Raw genomic sequence first — 25,661 nt, forward strand, 5'->3', positions numbered from 1 at the left:
CCTCCTCTTCTCCAGGCTACACAACCCCATCTCCCTCAGCCTCTCCTCACAGGGCTGTGCTCCAAACCCCTCCCCAGCTTTCTTGCCCTTCTCTGGACACGTTCAAGAGTCTCAATGTCCTTCTTAAATTGAGGGTCCCAGAACTGGACACAGTTCATATCTCAGAGAGTTCAGATGAGCAGGTGGATTTTATTAGGCTTAGAAGAGCCAGCTTGCCTGTGCAGAATGGTGTTGGCATGGAGGCTTTATCTTTCATACTGCTTTCCTCTTCCTGTCTTCTCTCCCCTTCCTACAGTACAGTACACCACCTGAGTGCTGCCCACCTAGTGATCATGGCAGCTGTTTGTCATACCAGATGCTTTCTGTATATCTTACCTCATATTTGTTTTGGCTTAAAATAAAGCTCAGTTCTCCAGTGTTTACCACTGGATGTGCTCCCACTGACATCTGCAGGAGAGCAGTGAGTCCAGCTGTTGACTGAAATGATCCTAGGAGCAGCTGCTGCCTGCTTGGGGTGCAGATCTTCTCAAAGAGGTTGTGATCATGCCCTGAATGCAGAGTCTATTGATATCCTTCCAAGATAAAAGGCCACAAAGATGACCACCACTTATGAACTAATTAACCAGAAGCCTCCTTCTCATGTGGTGCAATCCCTATCATGTCCTGCAAATTTCAAGGCTGTTGCTCGAATGCAAGAATCAACATACTGGAGCTGAGAGCAGGTCTACATCCCAGCCTTTTGTTGGGGAAGCCATCAGTCAGAGCTTTGATTGCATGTGTGATCTTTGGCCAGCACAGCTGTGCTGACAAGAAGTCCTCAGCATAGCCTTCTGCTAGTTACATACATAGAATATACATAGAATATACATACATAGAATAAACCAGGTTGGAAGAGACCTTCAAGATCATCGCGTCCAACCCATCAACCAATCCAACACCACCTAAACAACTAACCCACGGCACCAAGCACCCCATCAAGTCTCCTCCTGAAAACCTCCAGTGATGGCGACTCCACCACCTCCCCAGGCAGCCCATTCCAATGGGCAATCAAACCCTTGTTTGTATGGCTGTTGCTGGAGTAGGGGATGAGAAGCTCTTTTACAAGTTCATTGTTGCCACTGTGAGCTCTGTCAATGGTGAGCTCCCTTTACCCATGCTGTAGACCCCTGTCTGGCTGCTCTGGCAGCCTTCATGGTAGGAGCTGGCCCAGCTGAGTGCAGTTGTGAGGTTCCAGTGAAGCCAGGACTGTGCTTACTACATTTATTGTTATTTTTTTAAGAGTCTTTTGAATGCCTTTTTTTCCCCAAATGTACATCTTGTTCTCAAGAAGGCTTTGATCTTGTTAATCTTTTCATCTATCCATCAGTCTGCTGTGTGAAAATGCTGGAATGTGCTTTTCTTGTGGCATGGGCTTTCTTTGGGCCTTTTTTTTTCCCCTTTCTTTTGTTTTTTTTGCTCAGTTTGGAGAGTTTTCCTTCCCTGAGGCTCTCCTTCTGACTTGATCTGAAATGAAAGTTGACCACAGATGTGTCAGGTTCTAGAGAGCCACTTCAGGCCCTGTCTTTGAATTTTCTTTGCAGGGATTTCCTGACGTCAAATTGAAACATTTCTCTCTGTTTCCTCACATTCACATAAAGGAAGCATTCTGGGCAAGGCTGCACATTCAGTTGTGAGCAGACAGGAGCTCTGTCTGCCTGTCTCCACCAGGTGGGATACATGCCAACTTGAAACCCAAAGTCTCAGTCTTGTGATTGCTCCTTGCACCTTTAGCCCTGTGTCCAGTTCTGGGGCCCTCTGTTTAGGAAAGATGTTGAGTTGCTGGAAGGTGTCCAGAGAAGGGCAACAAAGCTGGGGAGGGGTTTGGAGCACAGCCCTGTGGGGAGAGGCTGAGGGAGCTGGGGTTGCTTAGCCTGGAGAAGAAGAGGCTCAGGAGAGACATTATTGCTCTCTACAACTACCTGAAGTGAGATTGCAGCCAGGTGGGGGTTGGTCTCTTCTCCCAGGCAACCAGCACCAGAACAAGAGGACACAGTCTCAAGCTGCACCAAGGGAGGTTTAGGCTGGATGTTAGGAAGAAATTCTTCCCAGAAAGAGTAATTGGCCATTGGAATGTGCTGCCCAGGGAGGTGGTGGAGTCACTATCATTGGAGGTGTTTAGGAAGAGAGTGGATGGGGCATTTGGTGCCATGGTTTAGTTGATTAGATGGTGTTGGAGGATAGGTTGGACTTGATGATCTGAAAGGTCTTTTCTAACCTGGTTCTATTCTATTCTATTCTATTCTATTCTATTCTATTCTATTCTATTCTATTCTATTCTATTCTATTCTATTCCATTCCATTCCATTCCATTCCATTCCATTCCATTCTACTCTATTCTACTCTATTCCATTCTATTCTATTTTATTCCATTCTATTCCATTCTATTCTACAGCATGAGGCAGAATCTGGACTAACTGCTCTTGTTACTAGGTGGAGCAACTGATGTGCTGCTGTGGTTGTGGTTATTTGGCCAGTTCAAGGCACAGGCAATGTGATTCAGTTTAGCTGCGTTTGGCCACATGGGCTTAACCTTATTCTTGGTCACCTCAGGTTGTGCTTTCACAGTTGCAGCCATGCTTTCCTAAAATGTATCACTTCACTACTCCTGAGCCAAACCAGGCCCAGCCTTGGCAGTTGTCAGAGCCTCATCGAAGACAGTGGTGGCACAAGATGTCCTTTTAAATTTCTCTCAGTATAAACTCAAAATTGTTCTACTTAGTAGTTTATGGCATCATGGTAACAGATGTTCACTTCAGACAGGAGAGGTGCCCTTTGAGTCTATCTGTAAACTGTGTGGACAAATTGTTTAACTCATGATGGTAGACTGGGATGGGGGTGGTTGGAGCATGAAAGAGCCACCTGGGAAGTGTGCTGCCAAAGCCCAGAGCCTGCTTTGAAGAGCTTGTCCATTGCCAACACCCTTCCTTAGATGCTCCTGTGCATCCCATCCCAATGGACTATGTAAAGGTTTTTCATGTACTCTGTGTTGACCTTTCAGAGGCTGAGACAGTAGGCAGTAAGTACCTCAAAATCTTTGCATAGTTGTTGTCCTTGATACTGTAGATCTGTTACAGGTAAGCATAAACTTCTTGTTTCATGAAAGTGTAAAGAATCTTTTTTGTCTACCTTTATCTTTTTCTTAGGTCCTGAGGGAGACTAATAAATTGGCTGAAATGGAAGAGCCACCTTTGCTGCCAGGAGAAACCATTAAAGACATGGGTATGTGAACCTGGTGGGTTGAGACTATCCCCCAGCAAATTTGTGGAGAATTACCCCCAGAATAAATCACCAGCCCAGCCCAGCTGATCTGAAAGGCAGAATGAAGCTGTGTTTACAAAGCAAGCAAAATCTAGAGCTATAAAATGTGATGAATATGTACAAAATATATTTACAAATACATACAATCCAGAAAAAAAAAACCAAATACAAGGGCCCCCTTGGACAGAATCACCCCCCTGGATGGGCCAGGGGGACTGTTTCAACCTCCTCCCTTTTTAGAATAAAATAGAATTAACCAGGTTGGAAAAGACCTTTGAGATCATCAAGTCCAATCTATCACCCAACACCATCTAATCAACTAAACCATGGCACCAAGCACCCCATCCAGGCTCTTCCTAAACACCTCCAGTGATGGTGACTCCACCACCTCCCTGGGCAGCACATTCCAATGGCCAACATCTCTCTCTGTGAAGAACTTTCTCCTCACCTCCAGCCTAAACTTCCCCTGGTGCAGTTTGAGACTGTGTCCTCTTGTTCTGGTGCTGGTTGCCTGGGAAAAGAAACCAACCCCCTCCTGGCTACAACTTCCCTTCAGGTAGTTGTAGACAGCAAGAAGGTCTCCCCTGAGCCTCCTCTTCTCCAGTCTATACAATCCCAGCTCCCTCAGCCTCTCCTCATAGGGCTTGTGCTCCAGACCTCTTCCCAGCCTTGTTGTCCTTCTCTGGACACATTCAAGAGTCTCAATATCCTTCTTAAACTGAGGAGCCCAGAAATGGACACAGGGCTCAAGGTGTGGCCTAACCAGTGCTGAATACAGAGGCACAATGACTTCCCTGCTCCTGCTGGCCACACTATTCTTGATCCATGCCAGGATGCCATTGGCCTTCTTGGCCAATTTCTCTATCTGATAAACATGGATTGCCAAAGCATTAAGTTGCTTTGCTATGTGTGTAGGTGTATGTGTATATGTGCAGTGTAATCAAGTAAAATTGTTTCCTTAGGAAGCCAAACTAATGTAAATGTGAAAGGTGATGTGGCTCACAGGCTGGCAAAGTCAGTGCTCTGAGGTTGTGCCTGGCATTCCTTACCCTGAAAGCATTTTTATAGCACCTTTCCCCTTTCCCCAGAAATCCTTGTAAATGCACACTGCTCTTCTCTTCTTAGTAGATCTATTTGGCTTTTTCTTTTCCCCCCAAACATTTTGAAATTACATTTTGAATAATGGGAACTCTAATGGAAAAATCAGGCAGGCTGCCCTCACCCTTATTATTCTTCATGAGTCTGCTTTCAAACCTCTGTCAAACTAGTCTTTGAAAAGAAGTGATTAATATGCAGCCAGTAATGAAACACTTGGTTTAATTTGAGCTGGCTAGAAGCATTTTGTATATAATTGTCCTTCAAATAAATGCATATCAAGCAAAATAAATAGTGAAAATGCTAGCATGTGTGTGTGTTTAACCAAATATTCTGTGCTGCATGTTTTGCTCTGAACTAGTCACTCCTGATATTGTAAAGATCCTTCTCCATATCCTGATCTGGGAGACTCAAGGAAGACTGCAGAAGCAGAGCTGACTTGAGGATGATAGAGTTATGTGAGTTGGCACTGCACTGGAGTAAGGAAATCTCTTCCTCCTCTCCTCCCAACTGAATCTCGTGGGATAAAGGTAGAGGAAATTCAGGTCTCCATCCTGACAGCCCAGTAGTCTCATATTTCATGCATGGTGGCTGTCACCTGGATGGGAGGTGTACTGTCCACCTTACTTCGCCCAGCCCTTGCAAAATAGATCTCTTAGGTTTGAGGTTGTTAAGGTGGTCCAAAGAGTTCTTTCTTGGACCTGGCAGCTCTAGTCAGTGGGTCTCCTTCTGAAAGGATCTGTCTCTGTTTGAGGAGTGTCATTTTGGTGATAGTGTAAGCCATTGCCACAGCACAGCCAGCCAACTGCTTTAATGACAGAAGAAGCAATAGGTCACTGCTGGATGGTGGAGGGGGAAGGGAATGACTTAAATGTTGGCATTTTTAATTGATGTAAAACAGAAGGGCAGTTAGGGAAGGTGTTTGCTGTAGAAAACCAGCAGCACCTCTTGCCTTTTGCTGGAACAAGTGAGAAATGTTTGAGGCCTTTTAAGAAGGGGACTGTTTTGAGTCACCACCACTCAGGCTCAAAGAGAATTGGACTGTTGCAGAGTAACTTGATCGCTGACTTCAGACTTACAGTCACCACCAGTTGGGTGCTGTGCAGATTCACGGCTGCTACACTTCCCCCTGTACTCAGCACTGGTGAGGCCACACCTTCAGGACTGAGTTCAGTTTTGGGGCCCTCACTAAAAGGAAGACAGTGAGGTGCTGGAGCGGGTCCAGAGAAAGGCAACAAAGCTATGAAGGGTCTGGAGAGTAAGGCTTGTGAGGAGCAGCTGAGGGAACGGGGATTGATTACTCTGGAGAAAAGGAGGCTGAGGGGAGACCACCTTGCTCTTTACAGCTACCTGAAAGGAGTTTGGAGCTAGATAGGTATTGATGTCTTCTTCCTAGTGACAAATGAGGGGACAAGAGGAAATGGCTTCAAGTTGTGCCAGTGGAGTTTTAAATTGGGTATTAGAAGAAACTTCACTGAAAGGGTTATCAAATGCTGCCTTCCTGGGCAGGTGATTGAATCATCATCTCAAGAGGTGTTTAGAAGCAGCATAGAAGTGCTAAGGGACATCTAAGTATACCAGACTTGGTATACTTAGATAATGGTTGGATTCAATGATCTAAGAGATCCTTTCCAACCAAGCCAATTATCTGTTCCTATGATGCAAGTTGCTGTAGTTCCACTGGCTTTAACACGAGAGCCCTCATCCCAGGCCTAACTCTGCATGCAAGGCTGTGCAGAATGACCAAAGCATCCTGAAAGTCACATGTAGGAGACCTTCTTTCTCCTCTCTTTGGTGGCACAGGCCAGCTTGTGGACAAAACTTAGCTTTTATGCAGGTTGTTGTCAGCTTCCAATGTAGGTATCCATTGCTCAGTGAGAGTGAACAGTTTGCAGCTGAATAGTGGCTTTTTCACAGGGGTAGAAGTTCTGTGCAAATGTAGGATTCTAGTGATGCTACTTTCCTGGAGTTCAGTTCATACCTAGACTCTTACCTTCTCCACACAACTGAAACCTGCATGGTAGCTCTAGACTAGAAGCCAGATTCAGCTTGTTTTCATCTGAAAACTAGTGCCCCTAAACATTGTTGATGCCATACTTTTACTCCTATAAATGAACCATGAAAATAACAGCTATTTTTTTTTCTTCCCCCCTCTTTTTAAGCTAAGGATGTTACTTACATCTGCCCCTTCACTGGAGCAATCAGAGGAACACTTACTGTTACCAATTATAGACTGTACTTTAAAAGCATGGAACGGGTAAGGTTTTGAAACCATCTGCTCTTGTTGGCTATTCAGTCTTTGGATCTAGATGTTCTTTGAGAGTAATTCTGTGTGAATCATAGTTATATGTTTGGGAATATAGCCATAAGGGAGCAGGAGCTGGGGATTATTTTTTTTCCTCCCCCCTCCCCCTTTTAAACTCACAAATTTCAACTGTCTACAGGACCCTCCTTTTGTCCTAGATGCATCTTTAGGTGTAATCAACAGAGTGGAGAAAATTGGAGGTGCTTCCAGCCGTGGTGAGAATTCATATGGCCTGGAGATTGTATGCAAGGTAAACTATTATCTGTGTTTCACACAGGGCAAGGGGAATGTATGTTTTAAAAGGTTTTCTCTGTGGTACTACAGGAAATTCTGCAGAACACTTCCATCAGTATGACTTCACATACTGTGCTAGGTAATCTCTTCTTCATGGTGGAAACTCAGGCCTGCATCCCACTAATGCAGTTCTCAGGATTAGCCACCAGACTATTCCACTTGCATTTCAAGTGCAAAAAAGGGGCACATTTCCCCCTAAATCATATGTCTTATGTCCACCTGCTGCTGTTCTTTGAGGTGAGGACCTGGCAGATAGCCTTCAGTCCTCCTCAAGTCTGTTCCTTTATTTCTTTGAAGTCACATGTGCCACTCAAGCCCTTGGAATCATTGGAAATGCAAGCATCAAAAAACTTCACAGTTCATCCTTTAATGTCTATTTACTGTAGACTCACAAAGTAGATAAAGCCACCATCCCCAGTCCTAAATCTGTACTTCTGCTTTTCACCATGGCATGACCCCTTTGTGTCCCTTTGTGGCCATGTGGGGAGAGATGGATTCTGACCCTTGTAGGTCTGGGACTGCTTAGAGGTCTTGCCAGAGCCCTCTCTAAGCTGAAAAGATGCCAGCTGCTGGATAAGGGCAGGTAGAGAGGAAATGTCTCAACCTGTTCTGGTCACTGCTGTGATTTTGAGGTACCAAGAAGCTAAGCAGACTCTCAAGGTGTGGCTGAGCTGAGTCAAGAGCAGCTGATAAAACCTGTACCAAATTGTCCTGCTGCTCCCTTGTCCTGTTGCAGTCATGATGTTCTCCAGCTAACGTAGGGGTGCTCATGCTGGCAAGCTGTTTTGGTCTGGATTCCTAGAGTTCTGCCATTTGACCTGTGTCCAGCTTTGCACACACAGTCAGGTTTTGAGGATGGATCAACTGTGGTGATTCTCTGGGTGGGAAACCCAAGCACTGTTGGTGTATAGTTGTTTTAAGCGCCCAGGAGCACTGCTTTCTGGACCCAGATGTAAGCAGGCGAAGACGTTTATTACGTTATACAACAGAGTTCTATAGTCTTATCAGAAGGCATAAGTGTCACATCTCAATTGGTCATTTTCTACTGGCATGTGTGCAATTAAGGCATACAGTAGGTCAAAATAACAATATTTTAGCACATCCAACCAAATTCTGCCCAGTTTCTCTCCTTCAGTTACAAGGTGTTTACATTACCCTCAGAGTCAAAGCCAAAACATAGCTTTCTCTAATTCGAGCAAAGGCAAATCTTCTCTCTAAAGCTAGCCAAAAACAAGCCTCTTCCTACAAAGCACCAACTATACAATGGGTATCTTGGCCCTGTACAGCACTAATACATATTTATGAGGTGTGTATATATCTGTAGCTATAAAAAATATGTGAGGTATTTATATATCTATGTCTTTAACGTGTGTGTGTGTGTGTATATATATATATAGATATAGATGAGGTGTGTATATATGTATCTATGAGGTATATATGTGTGTGTGTGTGTATATATATATGAGGTGTGTATATATATATCTATGAGGTGTATATGTGTGTGTGTGTGTGTGTATGTATATATAGACTATATATGTATATGCCAGCCTGCTTGGCCCAGGATATGCAGAGGAGTTTATTGCAGTACCAACAGAGTCGTATAGATACAGCTTATGCATCTTGAAATGTTCTCTGTCTGAAACCAATTTTCTAATCTTAGTGTTGTGAGAAAGCTAAGTCTTCAGCTGTTTATCTCATTCTCTGACTTGATGTGCTGTCTTCATATACTAGAACTTCATAACTCACTTCCTGCTGGTGGCTTTTAAGCTGCTCTCCACAAAGGTTTGAGTTGCAGGCTTGGCTGGAAAGTCTCTGCATCGTAGTTTCTGAATTTGGTTTTGTAGATGAGCACAGAAAGCAGGCCCTGGGTTAGAACTCTGTGGAAACTGTGCTGCTGTGCAAAATCGAGGAGTTATCAGTTTGAAGGCATCCTAAGTGTTCTTGAGAGAGGGAAGCTTTAAAGGGAAATGGCATTCATTAGTTTTCTTTTCAAACAGTCTAGGCTTGGGCTTCCTATGTGCAGTGGCTCTATGAAGGTGCTTTATGAGGCAGTCCCTTCCAGCTGTCTTGTGGCACAGCTCAGTCTGAGAGCCAGTAAGAGCTAGGAGGTCTGTCTCACAAAATCCTGCCCATCAGAGAGTCCTGAGCAGGGCTTCCCCTTAGACTTTCAGCATGAAGAGAGCTTCATGTCAAGGCAAGATGCTGAGATCAGGTGCACCACTCCCCTGTAGTTGTGGTGGGCTTAGTAGGAGGCTGCAGACAACCGCTGAACCAAGCCCAGAGCTGCAATAAAAGCGTGGTCAAAGTACAATACTAAATGAGCTCTAGAAGAACCATTGTGATGTGATCCTGTTTTGCATGCTGGCTTTTGGATTTTCTTCAGGGTTTGAAGTGGTTCAGAAGTCTGCAGTTTGATTTGCCTCTTCTCTCCGCTAGGACATCCGAAACCTGCGATTTGCTCATAAGCCAGAAGGCAGAACTCGGCGATCCATATTCGAGAACCTCATGAAATATGCTTTCCCAGTTTCAAATAATTTGGTAAGTATTTTCACTTCTCACTTGTACCAAAGGCACAGAACTGCAGCAAGCTGCTTTGTTTGGTTCCATCTCCTTGTTGCAGTGTTCACATGGGGTGCATTTGGTTGAAGGAGGTAAAACAGAATAGGATAGAATAGAATTAACCAGGTTGGAAAAGAGCTTTGAGATCATCAAGTACAACCTATCACCCAACACCATCTAATCAGCTAAACCATGCAACCATGCAACCAAGCACCCCATCAAGTCTCCTCCTGAACACCTCCAGTGATGGTGACTCCACCACCTCCCTGAGCAGCACATTCCAATGGCCAGTCTCTCTTTATGGGAAGAACTTTTTCCTAACATCCATCCTAAACTTCCCCTGGCACAGCTTGAGAGTGTGTCCTCTTGTTCTGGTGCTGGTTACCTGGGAGAAGAGACCAACCCCCACCTGGCTACAACCTCCCTTCAGGTAGTTGTAGACAGCAATAAGGTCACCCCTGAGCCTCTTCTTCTCCAGGCTAAGCAACCCCAGCTCCCTCAGCCTCTCCTCACAGGGCTGTGTTCCAAGCCCCTCACCAACTTTGTTGCTCTGCTCTGGACACCTTCCAGCAAGTCAACCTCCTTCCTAAACTGAGGAGCCCAGAACTGGACACAGTACTCAAGGTGTGGCCTAACCAGTGCTGAGTGCAGGAGCAGAATGACTTCCCTGCTCCTGCTGGCCACACTGTTCCTGATGCAGGCCAGGATGCCATTGGCCTTCTTGGCCACCTGGGCACACTGCAGGCTCATGTTCAGCCTACTATCAACCAGTACCCCCAGGTCCCTTTCTGCCTGGCCACTTTTCAGCCACTCTGACCCCAGCCTGTAGCACTGCCTGGGGTTGTTGTGGCCAGTGTGTAGAACCTGGCACTTAGGTGTATTAAATCTCAAGCCCTTGGAGTCTGCCCATCTGTCCAGCTGGTCAGGGTTCCTCTGCAGAGCTCTCCTACCCTCTAAAAAGTTGGGTTTCGAATATGTTTTAGAATTGTGTAGGAATTTAGATCATACAGAAAGCAGGAAAAGTCTTCAGCCATGCATGGAGAATAACTTATGGATGCAGCTCGTAACAGAGGGAAAATACTGAAAGCACAGTGACATCCATCAGAGATTTACATCTAATGATGACTGCATTGCTCCAAATCTGGAATGCAGTTAATCTGTCATGTTGTGACACTGCAATTGTTGCTTCAAGTACTGGTTGAAAGGATCTAGTTCTTAATACCTAAGAGTGTTCTTGCCCAATCAGTCTTTTCTTTCTCTATTTGATAATAAACTCCATTTGTCCATGAAGTACTAGGTAGCAGACAAGCAAGATCCTGGGTACATTGTTGAACTAGTGACCTGCTGCAGTGAATATGTTAGTCTTCACAAAACCCTAAATGAAAAGTAATGCAGTGGGGGAAAATTGAAGGACCAGTCATGAGTTACTACTTGAAATATCAAACATCCTGGAAATGGGCTCTGAGTGGGCTCTTAATGGTACATTTTCTGTCTTTCAGCCACTCTTTGCATTTGAGTACAAAGAAGTTTTCCCAGAAAATGGATGGAAGGTGTATGACCCCACTTGGGAGTACAGAAGACAGGTGGGTATTGTGCCATGCCCTTCTACATCCTCTCTGCTCTTCAGAAGTGAGGCTCTGTGCAGCACATGGAGTAGAGCGTGATCCTGCTGGCAAACGTCCTGCTCACTGAACTCACCCGTTGTTCTCCTTACTGCAGTGATTGAAGACAGTACATACAGCTTTAGAGGTAGTAGCATCCACTGATGGAGGTAACTTGGGCTGCAGAGAGCTGACTTTAGGCTTTGGTAGGAAAACCTATTGCTTTGGTTTAGTTATCAGCCACTGCTGGCAGTGAGGAGCAGTTGATGCATTGTGCAGGTACAGACAAGTACAGGAAACCCACTGTTGATGTTGACACCTCAGCTCTTGCTTGTGTTAGTGTAGTTCTTTCCACTTTCTCTTGTCTCAAGCAGGAACTTGGAAAGAAAAAAATAAATATCAAATGCCTTCATTGTCTTGGGGTATCAGCATAGGGATCAACCTAGAAAGTGTGGTGTTTAACCATAGCTGGAAACAGAGTTGTAGTGGGAGCAGAGGAAACTGCTCAAAGGTATTAATGATTGTGAAGTGGCAGGCTGTCAGTCTGGAATGCTGTGGTAAAACTTCAGTGGTCCTGCCTAGAGAAAAAGGTGGAAGAGTTTTGGTTTATATAATGAAATCATTCTTGTCATAAAATTCTCAAGTAGAGGAAAGAGCACAATTCAGTGACACATTTGCCTTGGAGACAGCAAATTTCTTTATCTGCCAGGATGGAACCAACTTCTATTTGTAAAATGAAGACATTTTAAGCCACATAATGTAAAGATTTATTTCAGTCTTTCCACATTTGCCTTGGACACAGCAAATTTCTTTATCTGCCAGGATGGAACCAACTTCTATTTGTAAAATGGAGAAATTTTAAGCCACATAATGCAAAGATTTATTTGAGTCTTTCCCATAAACCAAAACTGAACCAGACCTCTCTGCTAGCCTAGATGTTCACCTGATTCCTGGCATCCAAAACCTAAGGATTCATTTTTCTAGCTCTAGCCTTCTAAAAGCTAGGCATGCCTTCTAAATTGGTTATCTAGGCCTGTCATTAACAGATGGGGAGAGAGTGCTTCACTGTTGGGGGTGATTTGTTCCTTCCTAAAATAGCTTCCTAAGATAGATCACTGGCTTCTAGGCTGCTAATGGAAAGTGAGATGTATCTTACCTCTGCTGTCTTCCTTCCATAGAAGTGTGTTTTGAAATGAGGCACAATAACCTGAAATCCTAGTAGAGACAAACTGACCAGTGGTAATCAGTGACACTCACTGTATCTAAGGTTGGCTTAGCCTGGTAAGACCAGATAATGCAGTGATTATTGCTTCCTTGAGGATTTACCTCTTTTTTGGTAGTTATTTTAAGGAAAGATTTGTTTATGAAAAGGGATCTGCAGCTCAAGCTGTATGGGCAAGATGCTGCTATGTAGGATAGGATAGGATAGGATAGGATAGGATAGGATAGGATAGGATAGGATAGGATAGGATAGGATAGAATAGAATAGAATAGAATAGACCAGACTAGGTTGGAAGAGACCCAACCCATCAACCAACCCAACCCACCTAAACAACTAACCCATGGCACCAAGCACCCCATCAAGTAGGGCTGAGAACTCTGCAGTAAAGGTTAAAGAATACCTGTGCTATCAAAAGAATAGAATAGAATAGAATAGAATAGAATAGAATAGAATAGAATAGAATAGACCAGGTTGGAAGAGACCTTAAAGATCATCGTGTCCAACCTGTCACCCAACACCACCTAATCAACTAACCCATGGCACCAAGCACCCCATCAAGTCTCCTCCTGAACACCTCCAATGATGGTGACTCCACCACCTTCTCAGGCAGTCCATTCCAGTGGGCAATCACTCTCTCTGTGTAGAACTTCTTCCTAACATCCAGCCTAAACCTCCCCTGGTGCAGCTTGAGACTGTGTCCTCTTGTTCTGGTGCTAGCTGCCTGGGAGAAGAGACCAACCCCCACCTGTCTACAACCTCCCTTCAGGTAGTTGTAGACAGCAATAAGGTCTCCCCTGAGTCTCCTCTTCTCCAGGCTAAACAACCCCAGCTCCCTCAGCCTCTCCTCAGCTGCCAGCTGGATGTGACACCATTCACTACCTCAGGGTGAACTGCATGATCTCTCAAGGTCCCTTCCATCCCCCAACATTCTGTGTTTATGAGAAATGTAAATGTCCTGCAAGGTGCTGATCATTTCTATGACATGCTCAAGTATTCAGTTGTTGGGTGTTTGTTCTGGTTGGTTTGTTTGTTTCATCCCTGTGAAGTAGTTGGTTTAGTTGATGAGATGGTGTTGGGTGGTGGGTTGGACTTGATGATCATGAAGGTCTTTTCCAACCTGGTTTAGGCAGATTACACGGTATCACAGTATCACCAAGGTTGGAAGAGACCTCAAAGATCATCAAGTCCAACCTGTCACCACAGACCTCATGACTAAACCATGGCACCAAGTGCCACATCTAATCCCCTCTTGAACCCCTCCAGGGACGGTGACTCCACCACCTCCCTGGGCAGCACATTCCAATGGCAAACAACTCTCTCAGTGAAGAACTTTCTCACCTCGAGCCTAAACTTCCTCTGGTGCAGCTTGAGACTGTATCCTCTCGCTCTGGTGCTGGTTGCCTGAGGGTTGATGCTGTGTTCTGTGAGAGGACACAGATTTTCACATGTGTGTGGTTTGCAGCTCTTCATTGCCTTTCTGTAAAAAACAACAGTGTGACTCTTGCCATGGTGTCTCAGTTTCTGGTCACCCAAGGGTTGCACTGTTGTGTGCAAAGCATGTCATAGTTGAGCCATTCCTTCTTTTGTTGTGACCCCCTTTTGTATCATTTTTGAGCAGACAGGAAAAGCTTAGCCTGGCTGCTTTTATGTCAGGAAACCAAATGAATGGCCTCATGCTGGAGCTCCCAGTCATTTGCTTAGATCAGTAACTGTAGAAATGAATCCAGGGAAGGATGGGGTTTTTTTGCAGCCTTGGCCTATCTGAATTTTACCCATGATGGGCTACAGTAATTTCCATTCCAAATCACACAATCCATCTGTTCCAGTAGCTTATCTCTAAAAGTGACCAACACCAGCTGCTGAAGAAGAGAAACTGTACTGTAGTAAATGTTTATGTTGTGACCTGGCTAGGAAGAGAATTTCATCCCTTTAGTTAGAAAGATGTAGATCATGCAGCATGAAGTTTTATGTCCCCACCAACACTTTCAGGTATTTCAGTCTGTTTATTTAATTTCAGCTTGTAAAACTATGGATGTTCAGTTTATCTGTGTGAATGTCTTAGTCTTTTTCCTTAATCCAGCCAGGTTCTGTTAAAGCAATAACAAATACTCCAGTAAATCAGGATTATGTCCTGAAATGGCAGCAGTGAGACAAACCTGGCATCATCAGATCAGATAAAGGGGTTACCTGTCTCTGACTGTATGAATTGTGATCAGAAACAGAAAAGCAGGACATAAGCACTGTCTGCAGGACCTTTTGGAACTGGTTTCAAATCATAGAATCACAGAAACATTCAGGTTGGAAAAGACCCTCAGGATCACCATGTCCAACCCAGAACCCTACACTACCAAGTTCATCTCTGAACCATATTCCCACGCACCATGTCTGAACAACCTTAAAACACATCCAGGGCTGGTGACTCAGCCCCCTCCCTGGGCAGCCCATCCCAATGCCTGACCACTCTTTCTGTGGAAACTTTTTTCCTAATGTCCAGTCTAAACCTATCCAGTCACAGCTTGAGGCCATTCCCTCTTGTTCTATCACTAATTACCTGTGAGAAGAGACCAGCACCAGCCTCTCTACAGTGTCCTTTCAGGTAGTTGTAGAGAGCAATGAGGTGTCCCCTCAGCCTTCTCTTTTCCAAACTATCCCCAGCTCCTTCAGTTGCTCCTCATAAGATTTATTCTCCAGGCCCTTCACCAGCTTTGTTGCCCTCCTCTGCACTGGCTCCAGCACCTCCACATCTCTCCTGTATTGAGGTGCCCAAAACTGGGCACAATCCTCGAGGTGTGGCCTCACCAGAGCTGAATGCAAGGGGACAATCACCTCTCTACTCTTGCTGGACACAGGATGCCATTGGCTTTCTTAGCCACCTGGGCACACTGCTCATATTCAGTTGCTTGTTGATTAGAGCCTCAAGTCCCTTTCTGCCAGGCAGCTCTCCAGCCACACTTCCCCAAGCCTGTAGCATTGCTTGAGGTTGTTACGACCCAAGTGTAGGACCTGGCATTTGGCCTTGTTGAAGCTCATCCCATGAACACTGGCCCATTGATCCAATCTGTCCAAGTCCCTCTTCACAGACTCCCTATCCTGGTGCAGATCAACACTCCCACCTAGCTTGATGTCCTTTGCAAACTTGCTGATGACACACTCTGTCTTCATCAAGGTCATCAATAAATATATTAAACAGAAGTTGTCCCAACACTGAGCCCTGAGGAACACCACTTGTGGCTTGCCACCAGCTGGATTTACCTCCATTGACCACTACTCTTTGGGCCTGTTTGCCCAGCCAGTGCCTTATCCAGCAGAGTTTGTGCTCATCCAAGCCAGAGCAGCCAGTTTGTCCACAAGAACTCTGTGGGAAATAGTTTCAAAGGCTTTTCAGAAGTCTAGGTAGACAATATCCACAGCCTTCCCTCACCCAACAGTCAGGTCATCCAGTCATAGAAGGAGATCAGGTTGGTCAGGCAGGACCAGCCCTTCATAAACCCGTGCTGACTGGGCCTGATCCTCTGGTTGTTCTCTATAGGGTGGCTCAAAGTGCTTGAGATGACCAGCTCCATGTCCTTCCCTGGTACCAAGGTCAGACTGACAGGTCTATAGTTTCCCAGATCCTCCTTTCTTCCTTTCCTGTAGATGTGTGTTATGTTTGCTTCCTTCCAGTCCATTGGGACCTCCTGAATGTGTTAGAGAGGAGCTGGCCTAGGGCAATAAGCAGCCCAGCAGTATGGCCAGGCATTAACTTGGTGTATCGTAGGCCAGGTCAGTCATTTCCCAGTGGGAGCAGAGACACAGAGGGAGGAGAATGGAACTAAAGTAGAAGCCACCTACCAGACATCCAGAAAATACCTTTAGAGTAGGATCCATGGTAGGATCTGTGTCTGCACACTTTTCCCAGGCAACCAGCACCAGAACAAGAGGACACAGTCTCAAGCTGCACCAGGGGAAGTTTAGTCTGGATGTTAGGAAGAAGTTCTTCACAGAAAGAGTAACTGGCCATTGGAATGTGCTGCCCAGGGAGTTGGTGGAGTCACCATCACTGGAGGTGTTTAGGAAGAGACTGGATGGGGCACTTAGATCAAGTTTAGGCTCAAGGTGAGGAGAAAGTTCTTCCCAGAAAGTGGTGTTGCCCATTGGAATGTGTTGCCCAGGGAGGTTGTGGAGTCAATGTCCCTGGAGGTGTTCAAAAAGGGATTGGACATTTCACTGCCCAGGGAGGTGGTGGAGTCACCATCACTGGAGGTGTTTAGGAAGAGATTAGATGGGGGGCTTGGTGCCTTGGTTTAGTTGATTAGATGGTGTTGGGTGATAGGTTGGACTGGATGATCTCAAAGGTCTTTTCCAGCCTGGCTAATTCTGTATTCCATTCTGAGTACTGGATGATCTAGAAGGTCTTTTCCAACCTGGTTAATTCTATTCTCTTCTTGGCTTACTTGAAGCCATGGTTTAGTTAGTCCTGAGCTGTTGGGTGATAGGTTGGACTTGATGATCTCTGAAGTCTTCTCCAACCTTATTGTTTCTGTGATTCTATGTGGCATGTTTGCATGTGGTATGATTTATTTATTATCTGTTTTTTTCAGGTCAGTGTAAGCATGTTGATGTCAAAGTTGATATGATAAAGATTGTAGCACTTAGGAAAGATACTCAGTAAACCTCTGGCTTCTTTGTTAGCATTGTTGGGAAAGATGGAAATGTGTGACTTATTAAAAATCTGTGATTGTGTGAAACTGTGGGGAGTAATAAACAACCTGAAGAGAACAAAAGGAAATCAGAGAGGTTTGGTATTTAGTCAGTAAATGGAATCACATGTGGCAAATGAAATTTAAGACTGAAATTGCTCCCTGATTTTTATTACACAGAGGCTGGCAGAGTATAAAACAGAATTGCAAAGTGAATAAGAGTCAGTTGTAACCAAAAGGCCTTGAGATGCCTTTAGAGCAACTTAAAGCTTTCATTTTCTTTAACAAGGTGGGGAGCATTTGGAAAATATTACAAGGGATTGTGAAGCTGGCAATGTCATGTTGCCCTGCAGAAATGGTGGTCATCCAGTCCTGTGCTCTGCTCATGTGTAGCAGGGATCCACAGTATAGGGCTGGCATAGAATCAATAAGGTTGGAAAAGACCTCAGAGATCATCAAGTCCAACCTGTCACCCAACACCTCAGGACTAACTAAACCATGGCTTCAAGTGCCATGTCCAATCCTTTTCTGAACACCTCCAGGGATGGTGACTCCACCACCTCCCTGGGCAGCACATTCCAATGGCTAACAACTCTCTCTGGGAAGAACTTTCTCCTCACCTCCAGCCTAAACTTCCCCTGGCACAGCTTGAGACTGTGTCCTCTTGTTCTGGTGCTGGTTGCCCTGGAGAAGAGACCAACCCCCACCTGGCTACAACCTCCCTTCAGGTAGATGTAGAGAGCAAGAAGAGGAGGCTCAGGGGAGACCTTCTCCAGGCTACACAACCCCAGCTCCCTCAGCCTCTCCTCACAGGGCTGTGCTCCAGGCCTCTCCCCAGCCTCGTTGCCCTTCTCTGGACATGTTCAAGAGTCTCAATGTCCTTCTTAAGTTTGTGTTTTCAGAGAAAACATGCAGAGATTAATAATTCAGAAGAGGAGCTGACTTGTTTCAAAAATAAAAGAAGTGCCCAGTATTAGCCCACAAGCAGAGTGAGAAAAGTAGAGCATGAGAGCAGTACTGCATAGAGGGCTTTTGGATGTACCTTAGCAAAGTGAGAATTGAGCTGTTCAGTGTCTCATGGTTTAAATGAAGCCCTGCTTATGCTAGGTATGTCTCTACTGCAAAATGAATCACAGCTGTCTTGTGCCAAGTGGGCACAACCTGGGCTGAGTACACAGTGGAGGGACCAGCGTGGCTTTGGCAGCTGTATCCTGTGTCAGTATAGGGATGCACCTGCGCTTCTGTGTTCAGATGCTTGGTATCTCTTAGCTCAAACCATGTTTGGGAAAGGCCCTGCTACCATGTAACTCAGAGCCTTCCCTGCCTTGCCTGCTGCAGCTCAAGGTGTACCCATGTGGCTAAGCTCAGAATCAGATTACTGGATCCTGCAGACAGATGTGACTGTGTGCAGTTCCAGCAAGGAAGTGATTTCTTGCCTGTCAGTGAAGGATCCCCGTGTGCTTAAGCTTAAACATGTGCTTCGCCAGGTGGTGCTTTCAGTGCCATGGTTGTATGTCTTCAGCAGTTTTTCCCCTGCAAATGAAGAAACTCTGTCATGTGATAATTGAGTACAGGCCATTAAAGTAAGGCATGAAAGAGGGAAAGCAACTATGGTTTGTGTGAGAGGATGACACAAAGGCTGTGTCCCTGTGGTTAGATGATGCAATCTTAAGGAGTGTTCTCAAGCACTGGGGCACTTCCACTGCAAAGTCCAAGCATAGATTCAGTCCAGGCTGTTATGGTTCCTCTTCAGAGTGAGTGTGTTTGAGCATCTTTAGCCATGCACAAAGACACTCTGCCTGCAAGATGTCTGCAGATTAGAACAGAATAGACCAGGTTGGAAAAGACCTTCGAGATCATCGCATTCAACCCATCACCCAACACCATCTAATCAACTAACCCATGGCACCAAGCACCCCATCAAGTCTCCTCCTAAACACCTCCAGGGATGGTGACTCCATCACCTCCCTGGGCAGTACATTCCAACTCTTTCTATGAAGAATTTCTTCCTAATATCCAGTCTAAACCTCCCCTGGCTTGAGACTGTGTCCTCTTGTTCTGGTGCTGCTTGCCTGGGAGAAAAGACCACCCCCCACCTGGCTACAACCTCCCTTCAGGTAGTTGTAGAGAGCAATAATGTCTCCCCTGAGAGTATGAAGCAATTATTTACTGGCTAGCATACAAAAAAAGATAGCTGAGATTTAATCAGCTACTAGCCTGAGCGTTACTACTCATCACCTTAGAGAAGGCATCTAAGAGACTTCCCTGGACAGTCAGGCACCAGTGAGAGGAGGAGGAGGATCAGCCTCTTCATCTCTGTTGTTGGCATCTTCACCAGCACACACATGACCCAGTTGTTGTCCCTCACTCAGTGATTGCCTACTAAACCTGCAGGTTTTCCTTTTGGATTTTATACCATTTCATGATGTTGTTTTCCCTCTTGACACCTTGAGCCACCAGTAATCCTCATCTCAACAATCCTTTTCCTCTATCTGCATTTTTATATTTCTTGTGTGTCTATAGATTTGTACACAGCTCTTTGGCATGGCCTTTCAGTGTCCTTAGCAGTCCAGGTCATGGTTGTGCAGCTGGGCCACATCAGAGCTGGGACCTGAAAGGGCAGTTGGGCCCTTGGGGAGTAGAGAAGAGGGAGGATTGCAAGGTCAGTTCACCTGCTTCCAAACCTGGGCAGAGTTCAGAAGCTGATGCAAGCCAAGGATCCCCAGTAGGCAGTTTAGACAAACTGCCTGGCTTGAGGTTAAATGAGTAATATTATGGGTATGAGGTGCACTGTGCCAGCTGGTCTCAGGGAGAACAGTCATGGGCAGCATTTCATTTATGACTTTAGATGTGGCTGTCTTACCTTCCACTCTGCTCTCTGGGAGCAACTGAACATGTGAATTCTCCTGAAATCAAGGTCTCTTAGGGGCAACAAAGCTGGTGAGGGGTTTGGAGCACAAGCTCCAAAGGCTGGGTGTTAGGAAGAAGTTCTTCAGAGAAAGAGTGATTGGCCTCTGGAATGGGCTACCCAGGGAGGTGGTGGAGTCACCATCACTGGAGGTGTTTAGGAAGAGACTGGATGGGGTGCTTGGTGCCATGGTTTAGTTGATCAGATGGTGTTGGGTGAGAGGTTGGACTTGATGATCTCAAAGGTCTTTTCCAACCTGGTCTAGTCCATTCCATTCCATTCCATTCCATTCCATTCCATTCCATCCCATCCCATCCCATCCCATCCCATCCCATTCCATTCCATTCCATTCCATCCCATCCCATCCCATTCCATTCCGTCCCATTCCATCCCGTTCCATTCCGTCCCATTCCATCCCATCCCATTCCATACCATCCCATTCCATCCCATTCCATGCCATACCATCCCATTCCATCCCATGCCATGCCATGCCATGCCATGCCATGCCATGCCATTCCATTCCATGCCATTCCATCCCATTCCATGCCATTCCATTCTCCTGGCAGCACTGGTTTATCTGGAGAAGACTTTGTGCACCAGTCAGGACAGCGAGTGCTGGCCACTAGTGTGTGTGCCTAGCAGTGGGAACAATCACACCAGCAGACAGCAAAGTGAGTCTGAGCTCCTCCTGCAGGTCCACAGAGCCAGTCATAAGATTGCAGAGGCCTCCTGAGTTGCATCTGTAACAGTCTGGATTGGCTCACAAGTATGGTTTTGGGTGCTTAGAACTTCCCAGGAAGCAGTGAAATGGATCTTATATGAGGAAATACCAACGTGCTTGATAACACATTTGGCTTTTTCTATTGATTGCAGCTGGAGAAAGCACAAATCTGAAGGAGCCTGAATGAATGCAGAAGCTGCCCTGCATCGTGGCAAATGTCCTGGGAAGATGCAAATCCTGCTTCTCTTCTGGGACACTTTGCTTTTTGGTGTTGATGTGTCACTTTGGGTGATGCTGTGATGCCAGGGCAAAGCAGAGGTTCCCCATGATTCACAGGAACTCTGAATGCTGACACACAGTGTCTTTTCTTTCTCTGGGGGCTTGTCATGAATATTCCTGGTCTGGGCTATTGCAGAGAAAATATCTCCTTCAAATCTGCCAGGGTGGCAGCTGAAAGACTTTGAGTTTTGGAGGTGTGGGTTCTGGAGCAACCAGTGTGTGCCGAGGCCGTTCTGTCCGGCACTGAAGTGAGAGCTTTACAGCGCCGGCGACTGCTTGATCTTCTCAGTGAGCTCTGGGGGAGTTGCAGAACAGAACCACGAGGAGCTTTTCTTCCATGTAACTGCTTCTTAGCTCCCATTTTCCTTGACAAGAGTGTGCTGACAGAGTAGTTTTCACAGAATCACAGAATTGTTAGGGTTGGAAGGGACCCCAAGGATCATCTGGTTCCAATCCCCCTGCCATGGGCAGGGACACCTTCTGCTAGATCAGGTTGCCCAGAGCCACATCCAACCTGCCCTTAACAACATCCAGGGATGGGGCTTCCACCATCTTCCTGGGCAACCTCTTCCAGTGTCTCACCACCCTCATGGTGAAGAACTTCTTCCTTACATCTGATCGAAATCTATCCTTTTCTAGCCTGGATCCATCCCCCCTGGTCCTGTCAGTACCCAACACCCTCAAAAGTCCCTCCCCAGCTTTCTTGTAGCCCCCTTCAGATACTGGAAGGCCACAATAAGGTCTCCTCAGAGTCTTCTCTTCTCCAGCCTGAACAACCTGAACTTTCTCAGCCTGTCTTCAGAGGAGAGGTGCTCCATCCCCCTGATCATCCTTGAGGCCCTTCTCTGGACATGTTTCAGCACGTCCACATCTTGTAATAGGGTCACCAGCAGAGCTGGTGGACCCAGGAGGTTCTGTTCTTGCTGTGTATACAGCAGGTAGACCTCTTGAGCATGTTTTACCCATCAGTAAGCTTGAACTGTGTATACACACTGTTTGGTTGCCCATTTCTGCAACTTCTTTGGCTTCAGGCAGCATCAAAAATAGCTTTCTTTTAGGATTTTGGGGTACATGTGATCTTGGCAGCTCTTCTGATTCCTTGCAGTAGCATTTCCTTCCCAGGGTGGGCCCCAGGAGCAAGGGTGGTTCACAAGCAGGGTGTGACTGGTATTAGACAGAGGATTTATCCTCTCCTCATATTTCCAAGTATGACCTGTTTTGACAGTATGACTCACCACTGCAATGGGGAACTGGCTGCAGTCTGTGTGGGTCAACTGTAATTGCCACAGCTCGTCTGACTTGTGCTGGGTTTGTCAGTAATTTCCTGTGGGAGCCTTGACAGTGATAATCAGTATCCCATCACCCTCCTTTAAATGAGGTACTGTTTGTTGGAACAGAAGGATGTATTGTTTTAAGAGCTGATGTTCCTCCAAGACAGATTCTGTGCTTCAGTCTGGACATGTTCATTGTAGTAGATGTCTTCCCCACAGAGATGCTTTGTGTTAGAGCTCAGCCCTGTTGCAGCAAGCATCTGTTGAAGTCTCTCCTTGCAGGCATGCAGTAGCAGCCCCACCATTTTGATCTGTTCACTCACATCCTCAGCCAGACCAAGTCAGTGGGCTGTCAGGATCATCCTCCTTGTGCTTCAGGTATTATTTGGAGGTTGTCACTTAGGAAGCTGTTGAGTTGCTTCCTCATCAAGGCATGCTGAGCATAATGATGAATACAAATTCCCTGCTCTTCCAGTTCGACTCAGACTGGTACAGCTACAGAGCTTAGTGTGAGAGTTGTACATCAGCCCAGATCACATGCAGTCATGCAGACAGAAACATGAAATTAGTAGGTTTTGTTGGGTTTAGGGATTGCTGTGCCACAAACACTGAACAGGGCCCAAAACTTCTCACTTCCCCAACTCCATTTTCCATCCTCAGTTTCTACCCACATTTGAGCAAAGTGCCAAAAGAGGAGCGAGGACTATTGGTCACCTGTCCTGCTCCTGGCTGTCCTGTAAGCAGCATGATGAGACTAAGGGGTATGTTAAAGATGCTCTCAGGGAGCTCAGCTCTATTGCTGTATCTGTAGCCTCCACTGTTCTTTTACCATAGGTGAGCTTGCCTGCAGTCTGTTATTTTGCCTTGTTTTCAGTGACCCAAGCAAGACCCCTACCTCTCTGAGAACAGGCATGGCATGCAAGTTACCAAGACAATGCAGTTCCAGGCTCCAGCCCTAAACTGTCCTTCATTAACAAAAGTTGCCTTGAATTTCAGGTCTGGGGGATTTGACTGTGCTGAAGTCTCAGAGCAACTCATTTACTAACCTGCCATTGCTTCCTCTTCAGGGAATTCCCAATGAAAGCTGGAGGCTGACCAAGATTAATGAGCGCTATGAGCTGTGTGATACCTACCCTGCCATCCTAGCTGTGCCTGTAAGCATTCCTGATGAAGAATTAAAGAAAGTGGCATCTTTCAGGTCAAGAGGACGCCTGCCAGTGAGTGTGACAAAAGAAGCCACTTTGATACAGTTTTGTTGCATACCTCTGGGTGATAAATAATGCCACGGTCAGGCTGAGTGCGTGCCAGGGAGCAAATAAATGGTCAGCAGATAATAAATGACTGCAACACATTTGAGGAGCTAGGAAGCAAAATTTTCTGCTGGAACTACTGTTGCAAAAGAGGTGTAGACTAAACTAAAATGAGAAGATAAGATAACTGGGCACAACCCAGACCAAATCTCAGTCTGTTTCTTGGGAAACACAAAGCCAGCCCCACTTGGTTGTTTACGGTCTTCTGGCCTGCTCTGACTTGGAAGATATGCTCTTGATAAGCATGCATAAATGAAATGAATTCAAAGCACATGGTTATGATGATTCTTTCAGCAGTAACAGGAGATGTGCTGGTTTACTTCTCGAGTCTATAGAAAAGTAAGTCTCCTCCTAAAGTGCTTAACTTTTCTGTGGTGTAACATAGAGTAAGCCACAGTCCAATGACTGCGGAGCGAGAAGGTGTTTGTGACTCACACAGCAGTGAGGAAACAGTCTGCATCATGCTTGAAAGTCAGCCTAAAACTTCTTCAGTCACCTCTTGTTTGCTCAGACTTTGAGAATGTCAGCAGATGGAATGAGTAAGGACAGAAGGGTCCTCTCATTCAATCGTGGTTTGACAGAATCCAGCCTTCTGAAACCAGTTAATACATGGCAAGATCCCAGAGCAAGCCATTGCAGGTAAAACACTTCAGTTGGTTAAAGAATCCCATTTTTCCTTCCTTCTTCTCATTGTCTTCGAAGGTGTTGTCATGGATTCACCCTGAAAGTCAAGCGACGATCACTCGCTGCAGCCAGCCGATGGTGGGAGTGAGTGGCAAGCGAAGCAAGGAAGATGAAAAGTACCTTCAAGCCATCATGGATTCCAATGCTCAGTCCCATAAAATCTTCATATTTGATGCAAGGCCTAGTGTGAATGCTGTAGCAAATAAGGTCAGGTGGTACTTCTGTCTAAAGCTGTGAATCTCATTTAAAACGTACTTCCCACCACCATTTCAAATGATTCCCAAAGATCACAATGTTTAGCACTGTGAAGGGAATCATATCCTGGCCTGCATCAGGAATAGTGTGGCCAGCAGGAGCAGGGAGGTCATTCTGCCCCTGTACTCAGCACTGGTTAGGCCACACCTTGAGTCCTGTGATCAGTTCTGGGCCCCTCAGTTTAAGAGGGACATTGAGACTTTTGAACGTGTCCAGAGAAAGGCAACGAGGCTAGGGAGGGGTTTGGAGCACAGCCCTGTGAGGAGAGGCTGAGGGAGCTGGGGTTGCTTAGCCTGGAGAAGAGGAGGCTCAGGGGAGACCTTCTTGCTCTCTACAACTACCTGAAGGAGGTTGTAGCCAGGTGGGGGTTGGTCTCTTCTCCCAGGCAATCAGCACCAGGACAAGAGGACACAGTCTCAAGCTGTGCCAGGGGAAGTTTAGGCTGGAGTTGAGGAGAAAGTTCTTCCCAGAGAGAGTTGTTAGCCATTGGAATGTGCTGCCCAGGGAGGTGGTGGAGTCACCATCCCTGGAGGTATTCAAGATGGGATTGGACACGGCACTTGAAGCCATGGTTTAGGTGTTGGGTGACAGGTTGGACTTGATGATCTCTGAGGTCTTTTCCAACCTTCTTGTGATTTCTATGTGGATTTGGTTCTTCAGGCTAAAGGAGGGGGCTACGAGAGCGAGGATGCCTACCAGAATGCAGAGCTGGTGTTCCTGGACATTCACAACATTCATGTCATGAGAGAGTCACTGAGAAAACTGAAGGAAATTGTGTATCCAAATATCGAGGAGACTCACTGGCTGTCTAACTTGGAGTCCACTCACTGGCTGGAGCATATCAAGGTAAGCATCTCTGCATCCAGTGCATGTTGCTTAGTAACCACAAGTCCATACCAGTCTCTTCACTGGGAAGTGCATCCAGAGCTAACTCTAGTGCAGGATTTTCAATTCATGAGAAATTTAAAGACAGTTTGTTTTCAGTTTCTAAGCAACAGGTTGGGCATGGTGATCCTGAGGGTCTTTTCCAACTCAGTGTTTCTGTGATTCTGTAAACCCACAGTTCCCTGGAATGGGGAATCTTTGGGGATAGGAAGAGGGACAAGAGGGTGGGATGAAATACTGAAAGATGGTGCTTTGGAAGTAATGTGTGTTTCTGGGTGCTGTGTAACTGTGAAGGC

At 45.9% G+C, this 25,661-nt stretch overlaps 1 protein-coding gene across 1 annotated transcript in view; it reads left to right on the forward strand.

The window, feature by feature from the left end:
• Positions 1-25,661, forward strand: part of MTMR2 (myotubularin related protein 2) — a 79,822-nt gene that overhangs the window by 42,196 nt on the left and 11,965 nt on the right. Inside the window, exons 3-10 of the mRNA XM_054164539.1 lie at positions 3,183-3,258; positions 6,555-6,649; positions 6,837-6,947; positions 9,428-9,529; positions 11,050-11,133; positions 23,299-23,448; positions 24,244-24,432; positions 25,141-25,326. Coding sequence (XP_054020514.1) covers positions 3,183-3,258; positions 6,555-6,649; positions 6,837-6,947; positions 9,428-9,529; positions 11,050-11,133; positions 23,299-23,448; positions 24,244-24,432; positions 25,141-25,326 — 993 coding nt within the window. The remainder of the gene's footprint in view (positions 1-3,182; positions 3,259-6,554; positions 6,650-6,836; positions 6,948-9,427; positions 9,530-11,049; positions 11,134-23,298; positions 23,449-24,243; positions 24,433-25,140; positions 25,327-25,661) is intronic.

This window comes from Dryobates pubescens, chromosome 10, assembly GCF_014839835.1.
Source record: "Dryobates pubescens isolate bDryPub1 chromosome 10, bDryPub1.pri, whole genome shotgun sequence".
NCBI lineage: Eukaryota > Metazoa > Chordata > Aves > Piciformes > Picidae > Dryobates > Dryobates pubescens.